Source organism: Anticarsia gemmatalis, chromosome 3 (assembly GCF_050436995.1).
Source record: "Anticarsia gemmatalis isolate Benzon Research Colony breed Stoneville strain chromosome 3, ilAntGemm2 primary, whole genome shotgun sequence".
NCBI lineage: Eukaryota > Metazoa > Arthropoda > Insecta > Lepidoptera > Erebidae > Anticarsia > Anticarsia gemmatalis.
In genome coordinates this window covers 12875297-12899486 of record NC_134747.1, presented here as the reverse complement: position 1 = coordinate 12899486, position 24190 = coordinate 12875297, and the positions used below count along the sequence as shown (strand labels likewise).

General features: G+C 33.2%; 2 protein-coding genes across 2 annotated transcripts in view; one reads left to right on the top strand and one right to left on the bottom strand.

The window, feature by feature from the left end:
• Nucleotides 1-9: 9 nt before the first annotated feature.
• On the top strand, nt 10-1959 carry LOC142987695 (uncharacterized). The gene is made up of 4 exons (XM_076136642.1): nt 10-140; nt 685-965; nt 1288-1478; nt 1834-1959. The coding sequence occupies exons 1-4, from the start codon at nt 10-12 to the stop codon at nt 1957-1959; spliced, it is 729 nt and encodes a 242-aa protein (XP_075992757.1).
• Nucleotides 1412-24190, bottom strand: part of LOC142987693 (uncharacterized) — a 44764-nt gene continuing 21985 nt past the window's right edge. Inside the window, exon 3 of the mRNA XM_076136641.1 lies at nt 1412-1459. The gene's annotated coding sequence lies outside the window, so the exon portion shown is untranslated. The remainder of the gene's footprint in view (nt 1460-24190) is intronic.

Below are 24190 nucleotides of genomic sequence, written 5' to 3'. Positions count from 1 at the left end.
TGTTAGTGGATGGAAGGCTATGGTTACCCGTACCCTGCTGCGTACCCGCCGATGCGACCACCTGAAGCAGAATACCCTGACCATGGAGATGGTTTTGGCGAGTACTATGGACTTGGACCTTTGAACGAGGATAGAGGAAGGTGAACAGTTTAAGTGTTAATTAGTATCTTTCTAGTGAGATAGAACACGAAACCCCAACTTACAATGATTCTCCATATTGTCGGGACCCAAGTTAAAAAAATTCCTTGTCATTCGTATTCGACAGAAGTGTGAACTGACTCATATACTTTTCCTAATAAATATACGTCTTATATCCAATTCAAACACATCTGGATAAACATTATGATGTCCACAGGCAGGCACGATTACTTCTAGGGAACGAAACAAACTGTTTGACTATAAAGTTTGGCTGAAACTTTTGATTATTGTCGGTCAATATGTCAAACTAATTACCCTTTGTCATAAGGAAATAATAAACACGATGCGACGCTATGTGACGCGATATGTCAAAGTACCGACGCATCTCATTGCTGATAGCTACGTTGGACGCAAGTAGCACGTAGACCGTTTGTTTTAATCGCAGAGCTTATAAGAGTATACAGAGCAAAGAACGCCACTGACTTCGATAACAAATTTATCTGTGTTCATTCCCATCCATACATCTGCTATTGTTTGTGTTTATAGTTCTTCCAGAAGAAGTCGATCAAAGCCGCGCCTACGCAGAAGCAGACAAGTAAAGAGATCTATCTCAAGGAGCGATAGTTTAACAAAATCGCGCTCCCAATCGCGCTCGCGGTCGCGTTCGCGGTCGCGATCGAAGTCGCGTTCGCACTCGCGTTCGCGGTCGCAATCCCGTGTAAGTCGCACCCGAACACGCAGTCGCAGTCGCTCGGGGACTCGTCCAAGAGAGCTTAATTATAAGGAGCCCGGGTTCCTGGATGCCTTCAGAGTTTTATATCTTATTCGTAAGTACAGCAATAATACTAATTTTTTTTTTCATTTAAAGCAATTATAGTGGTTTTCTTTAAGATAATTTGTTTCGGTAGGAAATCATTTTTTCGTGGCTTATTTGGAAAATAATGTCGGGTAAAACAAAGAAAAATCAAACAATTAAAGAAATTATGTTTTTAATAACTTTTAGTATTTAGGACCCATTTCGGATATAAACAACAAAGTACAGGAAAAGTTTGTGAAAACTATAATGGAAATTAATTTACTGCTTAGGAAACGTCCCGTACAAGATTGACCTGTAAACAAAACAAAGTAAAAATTACTACGTCTTCTCAGCTAGCAAAAGTCGAAGGAATCCATCAAAATACTTAGCGACTAAGAAACGCCAGGACCGCATCCACGAGATCCTGAAGAGCGATGGCTTCGGCTCCAAGCGCTGGTTCTTCTACCCTCGGCAGAGGAACAATCCTGATCAGTCTGCTGGTGATGTTGCTGGAGCACGGGACAACTGTGATCAGAGAGTTAAGGTTAGATTTTCGAGTGAATTAGAGACCACTGATGACGTTTTCTATTGGGATTAATCTTGTAGCGCTTTCTTGCTTAGCTCTACAAAATATTTGTAAAAGAAATGTTTTATGTTTCTACGATCTGCTTTTCAAAATATTCAGGTTTCGTATAACTAATTTAAGTCTAGTTTAATGTAGTCTGTTCCCGCTGAGAATCGGTACAAGCATATCACTGAAATGTAACAAACTTACATTCAGCGTTTTAAAGATGTCGTGGGTCGAAAATTGAAATTTGATTTGTTGTTGATGTTTAATCTTTTAGAACATTTAGTACCCAAAGAAATTGATTATTATTATATTATCTGTGTTTCCACAGGTGGATGGTGAGTTCTTCAGAAAATACAAAAGGAGTAAGAAGATAGACCACGACGCGCCCATCGCGAAGCTCAAACGATGGGAGCTGATATTTTATAAGAAGCTAGGCTTTCTGCAGGCAGTCTGAGTGTGTTTAGTATTTGTTTTTAGTGTTTGTCTACATAAAATATACCTAGGTTTTTGGTCTACTTTCTGTTGTTTTATTGAGTAAATCCTAGATTTCTCGATTCCTAAATTTACAATGTAAAATCCTGTTTTCCGGTTACTTTAAAACTTTATTGTATTGTGACATATTTACTTGTTGTGTGATCTTCGAAATATAAGTCCTTAACTTTATGGTGTGGGTTAAAGGATGTTAAAGCTACTTAAATTCTAATTACATTCTTTAAATTAGTTTTTAAAGATGAGGCACCCAATATTACCAAAAAATGCATTTTGACCAAGAAAAAAAAAATATGCTGATCTTCAGCATCAACTTTGAGTAAAGTAAATGACCTTTATTCCTACTTTTCCCCTAAAACAAAATCAAAAAACCATCCACCAGCCCCACTTACCCCCATAATAAATACTTCTAAAACCCCCTAATTCACCATCGCCAGTCCGTTTTTTTCCACTGCACGTCAATTTTCCGCGCGATATCCTCACGATTCGGTTCTAATTTAAAACTTTCTCTGTGTTTGAGACAAACCATTAGTTCCCTGTTGTATCCGCTTGGATTATGCCGCAATTTATGACCCCTTGTGCTTCTAATAATGTTTTTTTCTTAACGTCTGATAGACCCTGTTTCATAAGCTCCGTTTATAATAGTGGTTTCTGGAGGGGGGTTTAATTTTCATTGGATTTGAATATACCCATTATTTGAAATAGAACCAGTGCGATGGGGTTTCTTAATTATATTCTAGTCGTTACTGCGGATTATTTATTAGGTAAGGCATTAGATAAATGAAAATTCTGTGATTTCATCTTTAAATTACTTTATTTTGTAGAGATATTTAGAGGTTATCATTGCTCTCAATACCGTGACAAGTGATGATTTGTACTGCGAAAAAACTTTATCAAAAGCAAATCATCAACTTTAAACATCACCTTAAATTGAATCTGGCTAATGTTAGGGGGCTTAGAAACTAACTTTCATCGGCATAATATCAAGTAAATCATATTTTAAAATAAGAAGCCGTCACAGAAGCAATAACATCAGTTACATTTAGTAATTGTCCAAAAGTCATTCTCGTAAAATCCAAACGTAATCACGACATTCCTTGCCCCACAACCCAAAAATGACTCACTAATATCCATTTCAACACATTTCTACCAATTAAAAAGGAAAAATGGAGTCGTAACCATTCATAAAAGGCTTTAATTACTGTCCAAAATATCATAAATACGGGGATAACCCTTAGTAAACATTTTGAAAAAGAAATAAAAGATTGCGTGTTAGATTACTGCAAGTTAACGGGGAACGAAACAGGAAGGGGCGGAATAAAACGGAAACAATTATTTTTTTATTAGCAGGGGTTTGGTTTGTTAAAAGGTGGAGAAAATATACTGACGGATCGATTAGTTTGTTTGATGAGTCAGTTTTCTATGTTCCTTATTGTTTTTTTTATAAATTGACGTGTCACATCTAACCACTGTTTATTAAATTTAACTATTAGTGATGGTAAATAGTGCGCATAAGTATGTATTTTTTTAATAGTTATGTTCCTAAAGCTTTAGCTTTACTTCCGTCAAGCGTTGTACTATCTTTAGTAAGACAAATTGGCAGAGAACCTTAGCATGCACCATTTCAGAGTATAAGTAATAATTTTGGGCATCTCCAAAATTCGCCAGCGAGTCATTGATGTTTTTAATTCTAAAGTTTGATTATTTCCGTGCGCTGCGAATCTTACATACAAGGCCCTTTACTAATTTGTTGGACTATTCACCTCCATTTAGTATTTAAACTACAGCAACAGGCGCTTAATGACATTTTTGAAGTTATTTTCAAAGATTAAACTCATTATTATTTTAAGTATTAATGAAATAAGTACAAGAAGATATAATTAAAAAGTTCATAATATATTTCCGTGTAGCAATTCGCTATTGCTAACGATGTGCTACTTACAGGATAAGCAGACAATTATTACAGAGCTTTGCATTATCGAAATTCTTAGTAACTCTTAAATTCAGTACTCTGTCTTTTATATACTTAGTAGAACGATCTCTGCATTCCCTCTTCGAAGAAATCATTGAACGTTATTTGAAACTAGTGTGCCAATTTAAATCGTTACTCAGAAATTCGTTAATCGTGTTCTAGATTACGAATTACTAGGAATGCATACGTCGTAGTTAATTGCTTCTTTGATAACAGACAGTTTTATCGATTTCGTATCGTTCAATTTGAAAAGATAAAATTACGTCACAGTTGAGGAATTGAATTTCAAATACTTTCCACGTATTAATGCCTACATTTAAGGATCATAGTTAACGAAAAACTATCAGTAAGCCAACCTTGAGTTCGGTCGGGTTACAGATGCAAAAATTGAATGAAAGCGTTTGAAGGTGCTGAAAATACGGGCAGCACCTAACAATACTTATTTTTATTACAAGTTAAATTAATCTATCTGCCTTTCTGTCTGTTTGGCTCGTTTGCTATAATGGTCATTATACTGAACTGATATACGTTAAATTTTACTTACTGTTAGTTTATAAGACAACAGCAGTCCCGCAGGCGATACTTCATATTATGCCTTCAACCCACTATTCATCTCATAAATTATGACAGCATAAGACTATACCCAAACTTATTTCCATACATAAATAAGCTGCAGGTTATAATTTTAATTCACCCCCTCCCCTGGGAGAGGGGTTGGTCTCTCCTTTTATATTTGCATTCAACTCGAACGCTCCGGGTTGCGTTTTAAAGTAATTGCAACCGTTTTATTTTGTTATAAATGCACTTGAATACGTTCGCTGGTGAGCTTGAATTATCTAATGTATATTTGCATTAATATTATGACTTTGTTTAGAAATGTTTAAAAGAAAATGTTATGTTTATTAAAATATATTAATAAAGTTTAATATAAACATTTTATAAGAGGTGCAGCTCGTAAATTTGTCGTAAGCAAAACGTACGTGTAGTGGATTCCTAGACGAGGCAAATATTCGTATTGTTATTTTTTTTATCGATGTCTCGTTTGAACACTATAAACCTAGAAGACTAACAAAAAATATACGCCAAAGATAAGAAGGCATGATATTTAAGATTTGCTGTATAACTAATTGATACCGCATAATATGAATACATTTTGCTTCTCTATAAACTTGAACTATAAATCTTAACAACAGTCTTTAAACTCCAAATCGTGAATTATTTACTCGAATTTAAATTGATACACGGCTCTAAATCTAAGTAATTTACTGTGGACATCACTTGGAGTCCTGCCCATGCCATTAGACAGAAGAAAAAAGCGGCTCGTACCCCAATCTATTGTGATAACGATTTAAACCAACATCTGCCAAAAAAGTAGCAAAATGCCGCTTGATTTTGCCAAATTAATGGTATTTCACACTATGACCCCTGCTGTGGTATTGGATTGTTAATCACTGGATCAGAAAGATGGAAAACGAAGTTGGTAATAACTCTTACAGAAAAAAATAAGATTAAGTGTTAAGTACTAAATAATTTGTGGATTTTCTAGGTTGCAATATAGTACAGCATAATTTACCTAAATTGCAGAAATCTATTTAAAATTTATTGGCGTTTTAGACCTACTATAAGGGTAAAAAAAATGAAATTATAATTGTCTTTCAATTTTGTTTCAATACAATTTTTTTAACTCAAGAAACAAAACCTATTTATCAAAATCAAAATCAAAATCAAATCATTTATTCATTTAGGTCAAATATTGACACTTATGATAGTCGTTACAATTACTGAATCTACCACTAGCTCGGAAAGGGGGTAGAGCCTTATGAGAAGAGCTAGCGAGAAACTCACGGCCACTCTTTTCAATCGCCAAAAAGTTTTACAATGTGGTTGATACAATAATTGATCATGCGAGGAGCTGCCAACAATCAGCGATATAGACTAAACGTCAATTAAGTTAAATGAACATAGCTATATATGTATTTATTTCACCATACACAATGTTCCAATCTATCAAATTTATTTTCTATTCTTATCCCCTGTTGCTGCAGGACATTCAAGACATGTTGAGGTACAGAACATTTGATATTCAGCAAGACAAATACAATGTTTCCATTCCAGTCTCCATTACTCTAAGTATGTGACCCTTCCGATGGCAAATAAAAACATTAGATATTTACACTTGATCAGTTGCGCCCTTTCGCCTAATGCGTTTAGTTTAATGACCCCAGAAATCGTTAAAAAGGTCCCCGGGAGGTCTATAATGCCTGTACCAATTTGAAGGAAATCCTTTCAAGTAATTAAGTGTGTAGTTTATTTAGGGTCTGGATTATTTTAGGCACTGGATTAAGCGGCTTTCGTGGAAATAGATCGATTGATTGAATTTTCGAAGTTTTATCTTGCCTTAGTATACAGCGGTTTGTAAAACTATCGGAGGGCATATTTCATTAGGTGTGTGTATGTGGATGGTGGAAAATAAGTACCCAGGCAATGTATTATCTCGTAATATACGGAAATTAGTGTGTTTTCAATGCAATTTAATTTCGTTTGATAGAAATTTCGGCACAGGATTCACTAGCCAGTCATTTGCGACCATGGCCAGCGCAATTTGTAAAAAAGCTATTATCCCACTGATTAGTGAGAATGGATGTATGTAGGTTTGTTAGTCTGACACATAAAAACTACTGCACGAATAGTGATGATCTTTGGTTGACACTGACAGACAGTTTATAACACACACGACACTTTTTATTTTGGTAAAACTATACATCACGTAGACGAAGTCACGAGCAGAAGCTAGTGTAGGTACACTAATCTTTATTTTCCTTGCTTTACGACTTAATATAATATTCTAAAGCAACTGTTATTGTGGACATATTTTCTACTTTTCTGTATATTCTTAAGTGCTCTAAAAGTTTAAATTTTAAATAGATGGGTGTAATTTATGCTCAGTTCAAAAACGTTGAGCGTGACCCCAGGTGGCATAGTGCCTAGCAAATAACACAACGCTTTAATATTTTGTGAAGAAAACTAGTGGAAAATATTGTTATACCGCTAATGCTGTAGTTTTAGTTGTTGTAAAATTCTTTTGAGCTTTTGAGCTAGTTTTTTAGTAGAGTAAAATGTTGCTAAAGCCGGGTAAAATTATTTAGTGTTATCATACTTAATAATAAGTAGATAGGTATTGGTGTCGGAAAACAACTTGACATAATATGTAGGTTTTAAATAAGAAAGTTACATAGGACCCAAAAGTTCTCGCAGTCGCGTCGCTTCGCGCCCTGCAATTATTTCTTAAAAATGTTTAATTATGATGTATCTAGCGAAATTTTTCAAGTTGTATGAGTGCAATTAATATTGAGCGTAAGCTTTTAAAGGATTTTAAAATGAAAGCTTTACCTATTTTAACAAAAATCAGTCCTCTCCTAATTTTTTTTGACGAAATTCCTTTGCACGGTTGATACTTTTTAAAATGTACTATAATAAACTTCTAGTATTATGCTAAAATACATGCATAAAGGTTGACTCCAAAAGTATCTGCCTACTAGCCTATTATTACCATAAAGTTTCAATACACAGAAACGCCTACTGTTATTACGATAGCAACTCACAAGCGTACACATTGCTCAAATTTTAGGTAACTACCGTACCCTTTCTTTTAAGTTTTAACTTTTACTAGACGTAGAGGGATCTAACTAGAGATCAAAGAAAATTTGTTTCGTTTGAAACAATGGTAAATTAGATAATGCGGGGAGTATGTGGGCTTTTGTACTCCTTTTAGGAATTATGGCTGCGAGGATATAAGACGCTGGATGTGCTTGGATTAAAAATTTGATTGTATTTGTTTTTAATGGCATGGTTGTGCGTAAACAGCTATGTCAAAGTGTATTATCATAAATTTCGAGCTTAATTAAATGATTAAAAGTAATAAAAAATTGTTCTTAATGCAAAAACGAATCGGAAAGCTGCTCGGTTAAAACTTAAATTAGGTCAGCTTTTACGACGTGATTGGAAAACTAATTTGGCCAAATATATCAGATATCAATAAAAAAATCATTAGTTATTTTACGAGCAATTAAAAATGTAGATCCAGCTATTAATTCATTCCTATTATTTGTTTATCTGTTAAATCAAAATTCGTCAATGTGATGGAGACTAGATACTTCGCTTTAATTTTTTATACTTAAAATTGCATATATTTATATTTGCATTGTTATACATATTTCTGTTAAATTTCAGGTGCATTCCAACCAAAAACATAACCTTATAACCAAAAATTAACACGCCCAACCACGTCCCCAAAACTAGCGATAACATTTCCATTCTTCCGCCGTCCGTGTTGTTCCCTGAGGTAATTTAGATGCACAATAATATGAAGAAGTTTCGTGCACGTTAGGGGAACTATAGCGACTGTAGTGCGTTGTATGCCGTAATAGCCACCTTGAGGGCTCACATGTGTGAGGCATTTAGTATAGACATGTCTATAGAGAGAAAATTGTATAATTTTAATTAGAGTTTGATTTAATTTGACGATTGATTAATGATGTTACAATTTAGAACTTAACCCACAAATGAGTAATTTGTTTGAGATTGTCTTTTAGCTGGTGTAATTTTTATTTTATTATCTGGCTGTTGTGGCAGAAAAAACGATAGAGCTTTTCAAGATTTTTACTGTAATGGTTTGCGTAAAATAACATTTGTACTCGATTTGACAATCTTCTCCTATTTGTAGTCTGTTTATATTTATTATACCTACGAACATAAGCAAGTTAGCGCCGTTTTTTTGTTTTGGCATCTCAGTTGTTTGCTATTAATATTCTTCGTGCGTTTACGTAAAAAAATATTTTTTTTCTGTTTGAATATGGGACGAAATTATTAATTATTACGTATATGAATAACTCTCAGTAGTCATAGCAATCGATTTCTATAAATGTATTCATTTGGAGAACTAAAGCTATTTATCAAAAACAAATAATAAAATAAATAATTACTCAGGAGTTTTAATCTTCTTTTATTAAAACTAATACGTTTGTTGCTCAGTTGTTTTGATCAAAGTATAATTTAAATGCTAACAAGATTTCACATTGGTTTAATTTAAAAGAAAATTCTCTTTATACAAACAATATGAAAAATAAGAGGATTCATTAGAAAACGTCTTTTATACGAAATGCTTTATGTTAAAGATTCTAATCTCATAGAATTCAATTATTTGGGAATAATTGGAAAAGTGTTTGGAATAAACAAGGTGGAATAAAATTATAGGCTATGTAAAGAAACTATTTAAAATATGGAATGTACCTAAATAACTACAAGGAGTCATGTGTTATTTCTTGGAAATTATAGTGTTTTTAATGACATAGTTTTTCAACGCCTTGCGTGTCATCAGTATATTACTTACGCTATTCAACTAGTAGGTACTACGAGTAAGCAATATTTTGTTTCTAGTAGAAATCGAACCCACTGTAGCATGTACATTATTGCACTTTATAACACAAATCGTGCTTCTTATTTTTAAGTCTGATAGATTATCTTCCGAACTGGCGGTAAATTCACTCTCTGTATCATTGACTATCATAAGTGTCTGCATTTGACCTAAATGAATAAATTGATTTTATCCGTCACTTATCTATAAGTTGGAAAACTGGCCCAAATACCTGGTAAAATAGATATTTTGATCTCCGAAATCTATCACCTCTCTACCAAATACGAGACCGTAAGTCAGGTATTCACGTGACATCATAAATCAAACTGCAGAATGAATGCAAAAGGGATGTAATGCACAAAACATTATCCCTTCGTACAAAACCTTCGCAAACGTTCTCTACAACAGATACACGAAATTTGATGCGAATATGATGCCTCTACTGATGCTTTTACGAAATTGGGCTTAAAAATAAACCCTGAGTTTCCTTAACAAGTGAGCGGCTTTTTCATATTGCAACTTTTTTATTACAAGGATTATCCGACACTTTTTATAATAAAGCTGTAAAATTGGCCCGAAAGCTAATAAAATAGATGTTTTTAAATAACCGCAATCCATACCGTCTCTACCAAATACGATCGTAGTACCTAACTCAGGTATTCACGTGACATCATAAATCAAACTGCAGAATGGATGCAAAAGGGATGTAATGCACAAAACATCATCCCTTCGTACAAAACCTTCGCTAACGTTCTCTACTAGATAGATACACGAAATATGATGCGTCCAGTGGTGTCGTTATTACGAAGCTTGGTTTCAAGATAAACCAGGGTTTAGTATTCAAATTACGTTTTATTCATTGATATTAACGGTCTATTAAACAGACACTATTTCAAAAATTGGGACAAGTTTATCATGACACACTGTAAGTAAACTTTAAACATCAAACATTTTAACATGATGGTTTGAACAATTCTCGAAAAAACTGTTTCGATAACGCTATAAGACTGCTTCCTTCATCGCCAAAAATGTGATAATAATAACAAAATACTACTCTAAACAAATATATAATTACTTTCAGAAAATGTCACTATATAATGTAGAAAACTTTCTATTCTATAGTTAAGTTCGAGAAAAATGTATACATCGCTCCTTCAATACAAAAGGGCCACAAATCGAAATCTATAAATTTTACAGGAGAGCCAAAACAAATTTTTAAAGCTGTTTTTTTATAACATTTCATATATTTATTTATTAAATACAAGATGTTAATATATCATTAGATGCGTATTTTTTAGCTCTATCTATCTAAATAATAAACTTTGTAATAGCTGTTACCTATTAAGAGAAAAAAGCATATAAGTCCCTTTTGCATTCAAAATTTGAACCAATATTATGAAAAATATGTCAAAAATTAAACACAGTTTTACAAATAAAAATGGTTAATTGTACTTTTTTGGTAAAAAAACCGTATCAAAAAGTTTAATAATAATTACTAAGTAAAACCATAACTGAATGGACCACTAAAACATTGTATTATACAATCTAAATTAAAAAGTCTTAACTTTTTATTAAGTAAGTAAAATTATTGAGATCAACTTTGTGCGTAACTTTCATTATTTAGTAAAATTAAACATCAATCATCATCATCAATCAATGGGTAACGTGACGAGTAGACTGAGTGCAGCAGGAGTATTAAAGAAATAAGATAATAGAAAAGGTTTTTGAGTTTTATAAGCCTTTATATTTAGCATTCATGGATTATTACAAAGCTTTTGACAGCATTACTCATTCCGCCATAGAATCATCACTCTATCCAAGTCCTACTTAAAGATACTATGTAGAATCGAACCTTCATACATCAAACTCATCAAAGCAATAGATAACAATATCATTCCAAATCCAAAGAAGCGTGAAACAGGGAGACCCGCTATCTCCCAAATTATTTACCAGCACCCTCGGAGAAATTTTCAGGAGCCTGGCGGTGTTATGGCAATCAAAAGCATAGTTGTAAGTGGTAAACAGTTAACAAACCTGTGTTTTGTAGACGACATAGTCCTCTTCTCTTTTTCGGCATCGGAACTCGAATCAATACTCAAAGATCTGAGCACGGCAAGCCTTCAGATTGAACTAAGTAAGAACCGTACAAAAACCCAGGTTATGACCAACAACACAAAACGTAGGGTCGAGATAGACGGGCACGTCATAGACTATGTCGACGAGTACACTTGCTAGGGCCAGATAACCTCTTTTAACAACCGACGGGACAAAGAGTTGGACAAACGTGTCACAAGTGCCTGAAAGAGATCCTGGTCCAGGAAAGAGCTAATGAAGGGTAACCTTCCACTGTCACTGAAGCGAAAGCTCGTCGACATGTTTATACCTACTACCCGTCCTTATCTACGCTGCCCAAACATGGTCCCTTACGGAAAACCAGAAAGAGCCAGAGAGCGATGGAGCATAGTATATTATGCGTCAAAAGAACAGATCACGTCCGAAATTCTATACTGCGCTCCCAAACTCGCATAGCCGATGTAGGGGAGAAGACCGCCAAGCTGAAATAGAACTGAGCCGGCCACATTATAGTGGGCCCGCATATCTACCAACTGGGTGCCAGAGGATGGTCATAGCAGACGCGGGAGACTTAAGTGGAGATGGCGGGATGACCTAGACGCATTTGAAAAGGACTGGTCGGATCTTGCCCCTGAAAGAGGAATTTGAAAGGAAAGGGTGCCTCTTGCCTTTGCCTGCATCAAAATGTATTATTTTATTTTTAAAATTGAAACGAAAACTAAAATTATTATCATGCCAAACGGTCATATTTCTGGCCTTCCCATTCTAGCACGCTAAAAATGATTATTTATTCCACAATAATTTAATGCAAAAGGGACGTATTTCAAAATATGCTACTGTTATATTATAAAATATAACTATACTTAACTAATATTGGATTGCAAAAAGGACGTATTTCAAATATGGCAATTTATTATTATGTATTACAAAATAAAAAATAACAAATACTAATGTTTGAATGCAAAAAGGACGTTTTCCAAAATATGGCAGTTTTGGATTGTAAAATATAATCACACTTACCTGATATTTTGCATCCAACACAGACATATTTTGGATTGTGGCACTTTTTCACGCAACCGACGTGCGTTTGCGTAAAATTTTCGGGCGTAACTCATAAAGTGACTGTTTTGCACTGACATTACCTGTCAAAGTGAGCTAATGCAAAAAGGGCAGTAAGTCAGTGCAGCCATAATATAAGCAAAAATGATGGGGGTTTTTTTTTTACCATAAAATATAGGCGGTTCAGGTGTCATTTTTGCAATAAAACGATTTTCATTTTTTTTTGAGTTGTGGCCCTTTTGTAATCAAGGAGCGACATGACTGCAGTAAATCACATTAATCTAAAGCAGGTATGTAATACACACTTTGATAGTTTAAACGTTAAACCCAAGTTTATCTTTAGACCAAGTTACACAACACACCAACAATTTTAATTCAAAATACCAAAACCATCAGTCATCTATCCAGTCCTATAATACGCAACAATTTCATCCAATTTAGCTCACCCATGTCTCGTGGGGTAACGTATACACTCGGTATAAACACCCTGTATTTATGGGAATTAATGGGAATTAGAACGATCATCAATCTTGAGGATATTTTAGAAATTGTATGCATTATTTTGATTTTGTATTTCGTGGGTTTTGTGACGTCAAGTCGTCTTGTGGTTTTAATAAATGTAAAGCTACCGTAATGTTTAGGATTTCGAGGGTTTCATATTTACTGTAGTATGCTTTAAATTAAAAATATGATACGATAATAAGAGACTGAGTCAATATCAATTCATTCTTTAGTTGTAATATTCATTTATTAGACTTTTTTTCATTTTAATGGCACGGTTAATTAAGCTTACGAATTAGTTCATATACATGTAACACTTACGTTTAGTTAAATTACAATTTAAGTAATATTATTTAAACAGTATATTTACTAAACAATAATTACACATATTATTTTATCACACTCATAACATCACAACATTCAACATACACACACATTTTCACACGTCCTTCATATAACGCCAATAAAACACACACAGACGCACTAAATCAAAAAGCGCTCAGAAAGATTTACCCCATATGGGATTGGGTATAAAAAATCTATTCGTGAGGTCTCAAATTGGCAAGGATCCTAAAGTGTCCAGTGCAACTTATTGGGGTACTTCTTAACAGATAACTCAATGTCAGGGGCGAACTCAGACGGACACTCAAACGAGCCCTGGGGAAAGAAAAAACGAAATTCTGATTTAGTGTATCATAAGTGTGAGAGAAGTATGGGTAATGAAGTGGGTGGTTTTTATAAGGAAATTGTTATTTTGTTTTGGTAAGGGAGTATGTGGAATAGCAACAATATTTTCGATTAATATTAGAACAGGTCGCAACAAATCTATGTAGTAAGGCTTTAAATTAGTATTTTGGATGAAATAAAAAAAACATAATAAAATAATGAGCTATTATTAATAAGAGAATGACTGACTTACTAGTACCTGTATTCGATATTAAATCTCCACGTATTTCTATGTCTAGCGCAGTCGGTCAAGCCCCGAAACTGTAAGACAGAAGACTTAAGCATTAAGGGTATTTAGTAAATCTTCTACACAAAGTATAAATGAAAGATTCTAAATGTAATCCAGCTTTTATAAATACAGAAAGTAAAGATTATTCACGTTATTTACCAAAATCTTGATATTTTCATCTCAAAACCGTTGTTTTAATACAAGAATATTATTATAATTTGAACCCGTCGCAGCTTGCAATGTTCCAGTAATTTGAATGTACAATCAGACGACGACTATTTAAATTGTTTGTGCTAACGAAATTACGTAGCTTTAGGGTTTAGGTAAGTAAAAATATACAAATAAAGTTATTAGAAAGATTGTGTTTGTAATTCCAAAGTCAAAGATAATTTGTGTGTCACAGACTCACAGTTGATTACAAGGTCTCATGTTCAATCTAAGACCATGAAAACAAATGTTAAATAATTTGTGTGATTGCATTAATTTTGATTCAAATAACTTTATGAAACCTATCGCCTAAAGCTACCACAGGAAAACAAAATCGGCCCTGTATCGTAAAGTCAAACCAACATACAAAAACCAAACAGAAAAAGACTGTTCCCCAATTATACTACCAATAATCATCAAACTAATCGATTAAAACTATCCCCTAACACCCTACTACTCACAATGAAACTAATCGATTAAAACTATGCCCTATTATAATCTACGAAAAGAAAAAAAACTGTGCCATATGAGTTCGCCCTATATAAGGGCGTCATCACTTAGTTTTGAGTAAAACATCAATAAAGTCCCTCGTCTGACGTGGACCGAGTAAATTGTAGGGAAAAAACGTACCGTATAATTTACTAGTTGTGTACAAATCAATTGTCTTGTGATAGTATAGGGTAGATTTTGGGTAATTTAGGGTAACTGATACCTAAAATAGTGTAAAAAGGTAATTTAGAAGGTTTTTTTTTATTTAAGATGAGTACGAGTTTGATTTTGACATTTAGTTTTTATTTACGTTGATTGTTTGCAACTCCTCGTAAATCATTAGTTAGAGTTTCTTGCTAGCTCTTCTCACAAGGCCCTGAACATTTTTCGAGCTATTGGTAGTTTCAGCCATTGAATTGACTATCATGGTATTCAACACACATCACTATGCATGATTGGTAGAGAAATACTGCTCTTAGATGAAGCTACTTACTAAACATATACAAACTAATCCAGTAAACTAACCACTGTATTCTATTTAATACAAATATTGATACCATGAATTCGTCTACACGTAAAATATCAATAAAATCCCTTGCCCGAAGTGGATATAGTAAATTATAGAGAAAAATACTTACCGTATAATTTACTAGTTGTGTACAAATCAATTGTCTAGTCACGGTTCAGTGATAAGATAGGGAGTTCAGTTATTGGGTAATTGATATCTGAAAGAGTGGAAAAGGGTAATTTTGAAGTTTGAAATTGTTTGAGTGATAGGTTTGAAATTTCGTTATATTGAACTACGTAATATAGTTACACGATATCGGTAACCAAATAAGTACATTATTTTAGTAAGTAATAACTGCAATTTTATAAAGTTTAAGTAAAATTCAAAACTTTTCTGCGACAAAAATAGTTAAAAAAAAATTTAGGGCGTCACCTTTGTTGCATTATCCTGACGTAAGCTGCCATAATTCATTTCCCCATAGAAAGTTACATACAAAAACATTTATCTCAAACATACAACATGTGCTACAACATCCCCTTACAAACAAACAAACAAAATGCAAGCACAAGACTGCATACAGCAGCCCTGAGCACTCCCTGGAGGAATAACCCTCCGAGAGGAATTCCCTCAAATTTCCTTACGAACCCCGCTGTCCCCTCACAAAATTTTGTACTACAGTTCATGTACACCCTATTACTTTAAAATAAGGTTGATTTTTGTCTGTGTAGTGTTGAATTTTAACTTGGTAATAACAGTACACGTTTTCTACCTTACAATGGAGTAAGTAATTTAATTGATGACGTATTCGATTCCAAATGGAAGTGCGTTTTAGAATTAAAAGTGCGTTCGAGCGTTTTGTTAGGATTTTAGCGAAATTGACGACTGTATTTTTTGTGTTCATAATGGTATGAAAAAGTTGTTTGCGTTATTTAAAGAGGGTTGCGTGCTTTGTTCCTATTGTTATATTTTAAGAAAAACATATTGTGAAGTTGATATATTTTTTTCAAGAAATGCGACATAGTATAACCAGTAACAGAATTTTGAAAAACTGTCTAGAGGTGGCGGTGTAATCGCTAAACATAGGTAATAGAAAAATCGTTCGAACATAGTACCTCCTCCTTTTTATAAGTCGGTAAGCGCAATAATATCCTGCAAGAACGTCCTCGTTGTATGACTAATACTAGTCCAGCGGTCTTGATTAGAGTCTGTCCGCTTGCAACCACACCTATACACCTAACTATTAGTAACGTATTCTAGAAAGTCACATAAACTAGGGCAAAGCATAAAACAATATTCTACTACCAGTCCAACACCATGCTCGTTTTGTACGAATTAGTATCTGAACACTACTTAAACTCCACAGTACTACTGAAATTTCATATTGGTAATAGCACGTTAAATTATTGTTAAGAATGTTATAAATCGCAGCAGATATTTAAAGATCAACAGTCATATTTTTAAATACCACTGGAATAGATCATAAAAGTGGTAACTAGTCAATGTATATATTTATAATATGGTATGGTTGGTGGTCAACCTAGTGTCAAAGTTGTTCAAGCCGCCTGAATGGCCTTTGACATGGCTTAACTAGCCAAGTCTCAGTCACACAGACAAGCAATGAACTTATAGTCTAGTACGTCACTAAGCAGCATGGCATATAATTTTTTATCCACAGACATGCAATGAAATATAGTCTTGTACACAGTTTTCCTTTTTTCCCCGTTCAACCCTAACTTTTAAAACTACAATAAAGCCTACAAAAGTTCGACACACGTAATATAAATATTCATAATATTTAAAATTCCCGATGACTCATCCGTTTTACAACCAGTTGTAAACCGTTGCGTGACGTCACAAGTTAGGGCAAGTGGGGCGAGCGGGGCGAGTGGGGCGAATGAGGCGAATGCCCCAGGGACCGATAAATAGGACAAGTTTATTACATATGCCTTGTTTTTGAAGTCGCGTGCGTACACTATTAGGGTAGATAGATGAATTTTAATGTGGGGTATTCGCGTTTTTTAGAAAGAAAATGTTTTTTTTTTCGTAATTAAAAATTTATTTGTTTTTAAAAATTCTCGAGTATTTTTTGCAATTTCTTAGATGTTTAAAATTATAACGAACAGTATATTTTCAGTTTAAAATAGGGATGCTCTGAGAAAATTTACTGGAATTAGTTCGTTAGATATATTCAAATGTTTTTTTTATTGAAAATCTTTGAGATTTACCTTAAAATTTTCATTGTTTTAACATTATAAGAGACTGAATGTATTACTTTCCATAATAGTCGTAGATAATAATATTTTTCCTAAAATTCCTAAATTCGTACAATTAAATATACATTAGTCGGTACAAGGAACCCAATAATTGGATGATTACAGACAGACAAGCGGTTTCTTATTATTATTATCTTATTAAGCATTAGAGTTATATTCTCTGTAATCGTATATAATAATTATTGCGGTATTATTTTCGAAGAAGATACGAGGAAAATTGTTCCGTGTAGCACGACTTTTATTTAGGCGGTTCGATTCCAAGAATGGGAGATAATTTTCGAGTTTTATTGCTATTTATTAAAAGCCAATTTTTCCATTAAGTTAAAGTTTTGACTAAATAACAATATTATTTAAATAGTTTCCTAACGTAGCATACATATTTTTAATCATAGCCACTATGATTAAAAATATGAAAAATAAACCGTTTTGGCGGGAGCACTACCCCTATTTGTTGCACGGATTTTGACTAAAACAGTGACAGCAATAAGTTATACATAAATATTTAGATGTCGGAATTGAACCGGATACCCACCACTGCACAGAATCCTTGCGACAGGAGTATAGACCCTACACATAATGCCATAAAAATACTCTAAGTATTTACATTTCTGTTACATTGCTCTTATTTATCATAGTTTATGCTACAGGCATAAATATATAATAAGTAATGCGGCTAGAATAATTTAAACAAACACCGAATAAAACTTACTAAACATAATTATTTCTTCAACACTTAAACTTGAAATATTAAAACGAACTTACTATAACTTTAGACTAACATAGACTATAACTAATTATTTCAATTATATACCCGTTAGAAACATCTGAAACATTAAATTGCATTTAAACTTAAATACTTATTAATTAAAGTGATAACTTGAAGTAAGTTTACTTACTTAAATGAGCAAAACATAGTCTACCTTTATAACTTAGCAAAGGTTATTCTGACGTAAACGTAAATATATGAAACTAGCTGACCCGCGCAACTTCGCTTGCGTCACATAAGAGAAAATGGGTAAAAAAAAATCCCGGTTTTTGTAACATTTTTCACTGGTACTCTGCTCCTGTTGATTGTAGCGTGATGATATATAGCCTATAGCCTGCCTCAATAAATAGGCTATAAAACAGTTAAAGAATTATTCAATTCGCACCAGTAGTTCCTGATATTAGCGCGTTCAAACAAACAAACTCTTCAGCTTTATAATATTAGTATAGATTATCTTATCATGAAATATTACTAGGTATATTTTTCTATGAATACATTAGTTCTTGTTTGATAAAGAGCTGCATTGTCTGAAATACGTTATTATTATTTAAGTTGGGACTAACTCCTTTCACATACAATATTTATTATGAAAATTTTTTGGCGGGTCTACTTTTAGTAGTAACACACTAAGTCTTTTATTAAATTGTTAACTTCTATCCGCCTAATTTTTTACGTAAGGTCTTATAAAATTACTATATACTTACATTGAGTTCTATACTTAATTTTAGGTATTTCCGTTTTATGAAAAATATCGATACAATATCAATAATATTATTAACATTTTTTTTTATATTTTCAACAGGTGATTAGTTTGTGTCTTTTTATATACAACCTAAACATCCCATAATATGAAGTATTTACCCTGCCCAAAAACTAATTATATACAAAAAACCATGTAAATAAAGTAGCAAAAACAAGCTAGCACAAAACAAAACAAAGCTTAAATGAAAGTTAGCATATTATGAGCTAGAGCTAATAAAAACGCATTCTCATCTCCTAGGTGTGCGGTGTGCGTTGAGCTTTAATTGCAACTCTCATTATTAACTTTGTGCCACTGTGCGCTGCGGTTTACGAGATTTCCTAAATTACAATGAAACAGAATGCCAGTTTCAAATTAAATGTCGCAAAGCTGGAATTAAATATTTTTATGCATGGTTGACATTTTTTGGTATCATAATTTTGGTATTTAATATTGCAGTTTCAGAATAATAATGGGTTAGTTAACTTTACTGACGAATCGAATCTCTTGTTAGTGAATGTGTTACAAGTATTAAAAAGTCCAAGATTTGATTTATCTTTATTTTCAAATTCTTTTCGAACAATTACAACAGTATCTTCTGGATATAATATACGGAGTACCATAATCTAAGCGAAACAACAAAACTGTACTAGTATAACAAAACCTAATACCCCATTTAATAAATACTTTTGAACCAATACATCATCATTACGACTAACCAAAATATTTTTTAAATTCTAATACACTTATAAATCATAATTTTCTGAACTATTACAATAATTGATGAAATTATTCCGTATGATTGAGGGGAGTATCGAAATATCCCTAAACTGTTCCCGCCTGAGGCGTTTTGGGCTATTTTAAAGGTATGTGGTAGACCCTTTGGAATGTATGTTGAAGTAACTATACCCGTATATATTGGTATTTTATACGTATTCTGATTATTGTTACAGTGGTTTACGCAACCTTTTTTAAGGTTATATATACATGAATGGCGCTTTAGTTTCAGTCGTTTTGATAGGTACCTAGTCTATTTGTAGTGAGCGTGAGAATCTTGGCCCTGTTGTCTTGAAAAATTACTAAACGTGGCTTTGTAGTGTACAATACAATACATAATATTAACATCATAATGAAAAACAATGAGTACAAAATTAAACATCTAATACGTATTTAAAGTATTTTTTGATCATTATAGTTTAAACCCACAACAGATCAAAACAACTCACTATAAAGGCTGTCCCTAATTTGTGCAAACCAAATACTACTTAAGATCCTTTGTGCAGATACGAACGTACATCGATTACTATTTCTATAACAGATGTCGAATTTCGAATGTTGTATTGGTTCACAAAGAAAGCGTCGGCAAAGTTCGGTGAAACAAGCGGCAGTCCCTTTTAAAAACCATTATCGTTCAGAACGGAGCCACTCTATGCGAAACTTCACAGCTTCGGTAAGGGACGGCCACAGGTTTAGCGAGTAAAAGAAATTATAAACCATTTAATACCTCATATTGAGGCAATGGTCTCCTTGGTTAAACTGGTAGACACATTACCACTAATGGATTAAGGATAAAATATTGACTGATTCACGAATAGTTGCTTCAAGGTTTCATGCGTATTGTAAATATCATTTGGCAACAGTTAATGTACTGCTAATGCTGTACATTGCTACTTTGACGTAACGTGTCAAATCATAACCATTTTAGATAAAAGCAATGCACAGCATAGTTGCTAACAAATAGTTATCAACGGGAATACATAAAAGACCTAGTTATACTTTGTGTCCGTTATTTGTATGTATGTTTGTAAAAGTATCTTTTTGAGATCTTGAATGACAAATAATTAAAGTGAACTTAAGGGTTAATTTAGGTTTGTCTATTCTTGGCGTCGTCTTCGTATTTTAATTTCCAAGCTAATTTCCTTTTGATTTAATTAAACAAGGTTCCAGGTATCAGGCTTGTTATGGTGAACTATTTAGCTTCAAAGCAAAACGTCCGTGAATTCTCAGAATCACGCCATGGTAATTAATACTGCACCTACACTCTACACTTCATTTGATATTTTAAGCAAAATTTACACATTTTTACACTGATATTCTTGTCCTTAATTATCCTGCAAGAAAATGTGTTTACAACATTCTAAACACATTAATAAAGGTTTCTATATCCATAGTGTAACTGTCTATTGTAATTATTTCAAAGCATTTAGACTGACCCAGTATGTACCAATGGCAAATAAACGAGTAATCGCTTTAATCCCCGCTCCGCTTATGATCCTCCTCGCTTCCACCGCGACCCGACATTGAATTAATAGCAAAGAGCAATTCAATAATGCTTCAATGATTTTTAATATTCGAACAATTCACAGCCCGATGTATTGTCCATTCAACGAGACCAATTTTTGGTCGAATCGATCCAATAAATCATTATCAACCTTAACATTTAAAATATAAAGTTGATTTTTGTTTGAATTTTGATTTAAAAAAATGGATTTTCGTAAGGCAACATGTGTTGGCTGGGAATAATTACAGGATTGGTGCAGACCAATATTTCACGGTTGATCGACCGAAATCATAAGAACAGATAGAATTTTTCAATAAAGCAATTTTTAAAACGTTTTACGCCCGTTGCACTTGCGAAATCTGGTTTAGATATTTTATTAAAAGGTAACCGGCTTTTGAGGGTTACATGTTACAACAATATTTTATTGGTTATGTTTTGAACACATCCGGTTCCAATTGTGATATAAAAACCAAAATAAGAGGGGTGATCATAGATATCTTGCAATTCAATCGCTTTTTACAATGTTTCCAGGGCCAATGCCTCAATGATTACGGATTAGATCTTTGTAATAAGGATATCTAATTTGATAAATATATTCCTTTCATTACACTCCGTCACGACGCCTCACGAACGTTATAATTATAAATATAATTTACATTATGGTAACCACAAAAAACAATCGGTTTAACGAGATGTTGCAAAACAAAACTAAATTAAACAAGATCCCTTCTTCATTCCGGAAGGAGACTTGCAAAAATTCCATATTCCATACTTTCCATACTAATATTATAAATGCGAAAGTAACTCTGTCTGTCTGTCTGTCTGTCTGTCTGCTACTCAATCACGCCTAAACTACTGAACCAATTTGCATGAAATTTGGTATGGAGATATTTTGATACCCGAGAAAGGACATAGGCTACTTTTTACCCCGGGAAAATGACGCATTTCCCGGGAAAATTCGAAAAGTAACGAAGTCGAATAATCAATATTATAATGACATTGAATTAACAAAATTCCGTTGTCATGGCAACTGTTTTTATGGAGGATATGCCTTAGCGCGACTTCGTTGTATTGAGAGATATAAATAATTTTGAGAATATTTTTCGTGAAAAAGAAGCATATTTTATATCATCACGCTACGACCAATAGGAGCAGAGTAACAGTAAAAAGTGTTACAAAAACGTGGAAAATTCTGACCCATTCTCTCTTATGTGACGCAAGCGAAGTTGCGCGGGTCAGCTAGTAATATATATGGCTATTAACTATATCAAATGCTTTGTACGAAGTTTACGAAATAAAGGATATTTTGAATTTGAAGTATTTAGTTAAATTCAAAACAATACTAATAATAAACTAAAAATCAAATTCCATTCTAACAAATAACGTACTAAATTTGAGTAAATAGGCAGTATAATAATAGAGGGGTGTGGTCGAAATATGCGGTTTTTGGTATCGGACAGATGTGATTATAACTGTGCGGTCACGTTAGAATACTATGTGTTATATGTTTTTTGAACATTTCAAATTAACGTTGAACAGAGTGATAACAGAATATTTGCGAATTCGATGTCTAACATCTATTATATTATCATTTTGTATTATTTGTATTGAGAAACTGACATTTATTGACAGTTTGAATGATATGTCGATACGTTTAATTATGAAATTAAACCTTGTTAACTTTTGACTAATAAACAATTATAATTAACTTGACTAAGGCATCAAAACTATGACATCATAAGGCATCAATACCTAAGCCTTACTATGTTCAGACATTCCTCGTCATATTCTTAGGCGGGGTTAATCTCAAGTACTGGGCTTTGTCAAAAGCAGTACTCGATTGAATAAAAAACAATTAGTATTAGATAACAATGTATTAGTTAATTTATTACTCATAAACTCTACCATCTATACATATAACAGTCTTTCCAGAGTTTAAACATTTTACAAGTCAAAGGTAATTCCCAATAAAAAAAAACTTTTCAACTACACAAGTGAAGAGAATAACAACAAATCCCACTAACCTTCCAATACACGGCTATTATCCAATAATTTCAATGCTAGCGAATGAAAACACAATGCGATCTCATCGATAGGACTCCTTGCACAATGCACACTTGACCCAGTGCGGGGCAGGAGTTTGAAATGCATATGCATAGTGCTAGTCAAGGATGTTTTCAGTTGAAAGGAAACTATGTTGTTTAGATAAATGTCAATGATTTCACCATAATATAATATTATAGAAAACTTTTAAAACTTCGACTTTGATGTTCAAGCTCGCCTATCGTCTAGGTAATAAGTAGTGGCCGGTGTAACTCCGCTTTGATTTCCAGTATTATGTTTGTGTCGAAAATGATTTTTTTATACAATTTGTAAAAGATAAAATATTTTAACAACTGCGACCTTAATTAATTTTTCTGCCAATTGCTACAGTCTATCTAATCCAAACCTACAAATTGGGACCAGTGTTTTGGAGGTAATTGATAACACTTTCGTCGCAGGCAAAAATAAACATGCTCACAAGAAACACAAAAACACAGAAAATATACATTTAAATTCCTTGTTGTCTGTCAGTCTGTTATCAAAAAACCAGACCTCTTTGGGTATAACACAAATACTAATAGCTAAATGTAATAAAAAACTGCATCTTAAAGCAGAAATTGTAAGAAACTTATACGTATTTACAGAGTTGATGCAAATTTCACGGTGGTGGGAGAATTTAAACATTTTTTGAAGTTTCTCCCTTGCATTCTTTGTACGGTGTCCACGAAGTCTTTCAACAAACTTTCATTGTGAAATAACGCAATTAAATATTTCCGCTCTCGATATTTTTAAGAGTTTCATCCACAAAGATATCTTTCAGATACTTTGGATGTTTTGAATTTTATATTGTAAGACGCGAAAGTTTACTGCGAAGGATTTTGTTCAATTTTTGTATTGTCCAGTCTATACTATATTGT

Coding starts and splice junctions, on each gene's coding strand:
- LOC142987695 (XM_076136642.1), top strand. CDS start 10: ATGGAAGGCTATGGTTACCCGTACCCTGCTGCGTACCCGCCGATGCGA. Junction 141..684: donor TTGAACGAGGATAGAGGAAG/GTGAACAGTTTA, acceptor TTGTGTTTATAG/TTCTTCCAGAAGAAGTCGAT. Junction 1,479..1,833: donor ACTGTGATCAGAGAGTTAAG/GTTAGATTTTCG, acceptor GTGTTTCCACAG/GTGGATGGTGAGTTCTTCAG.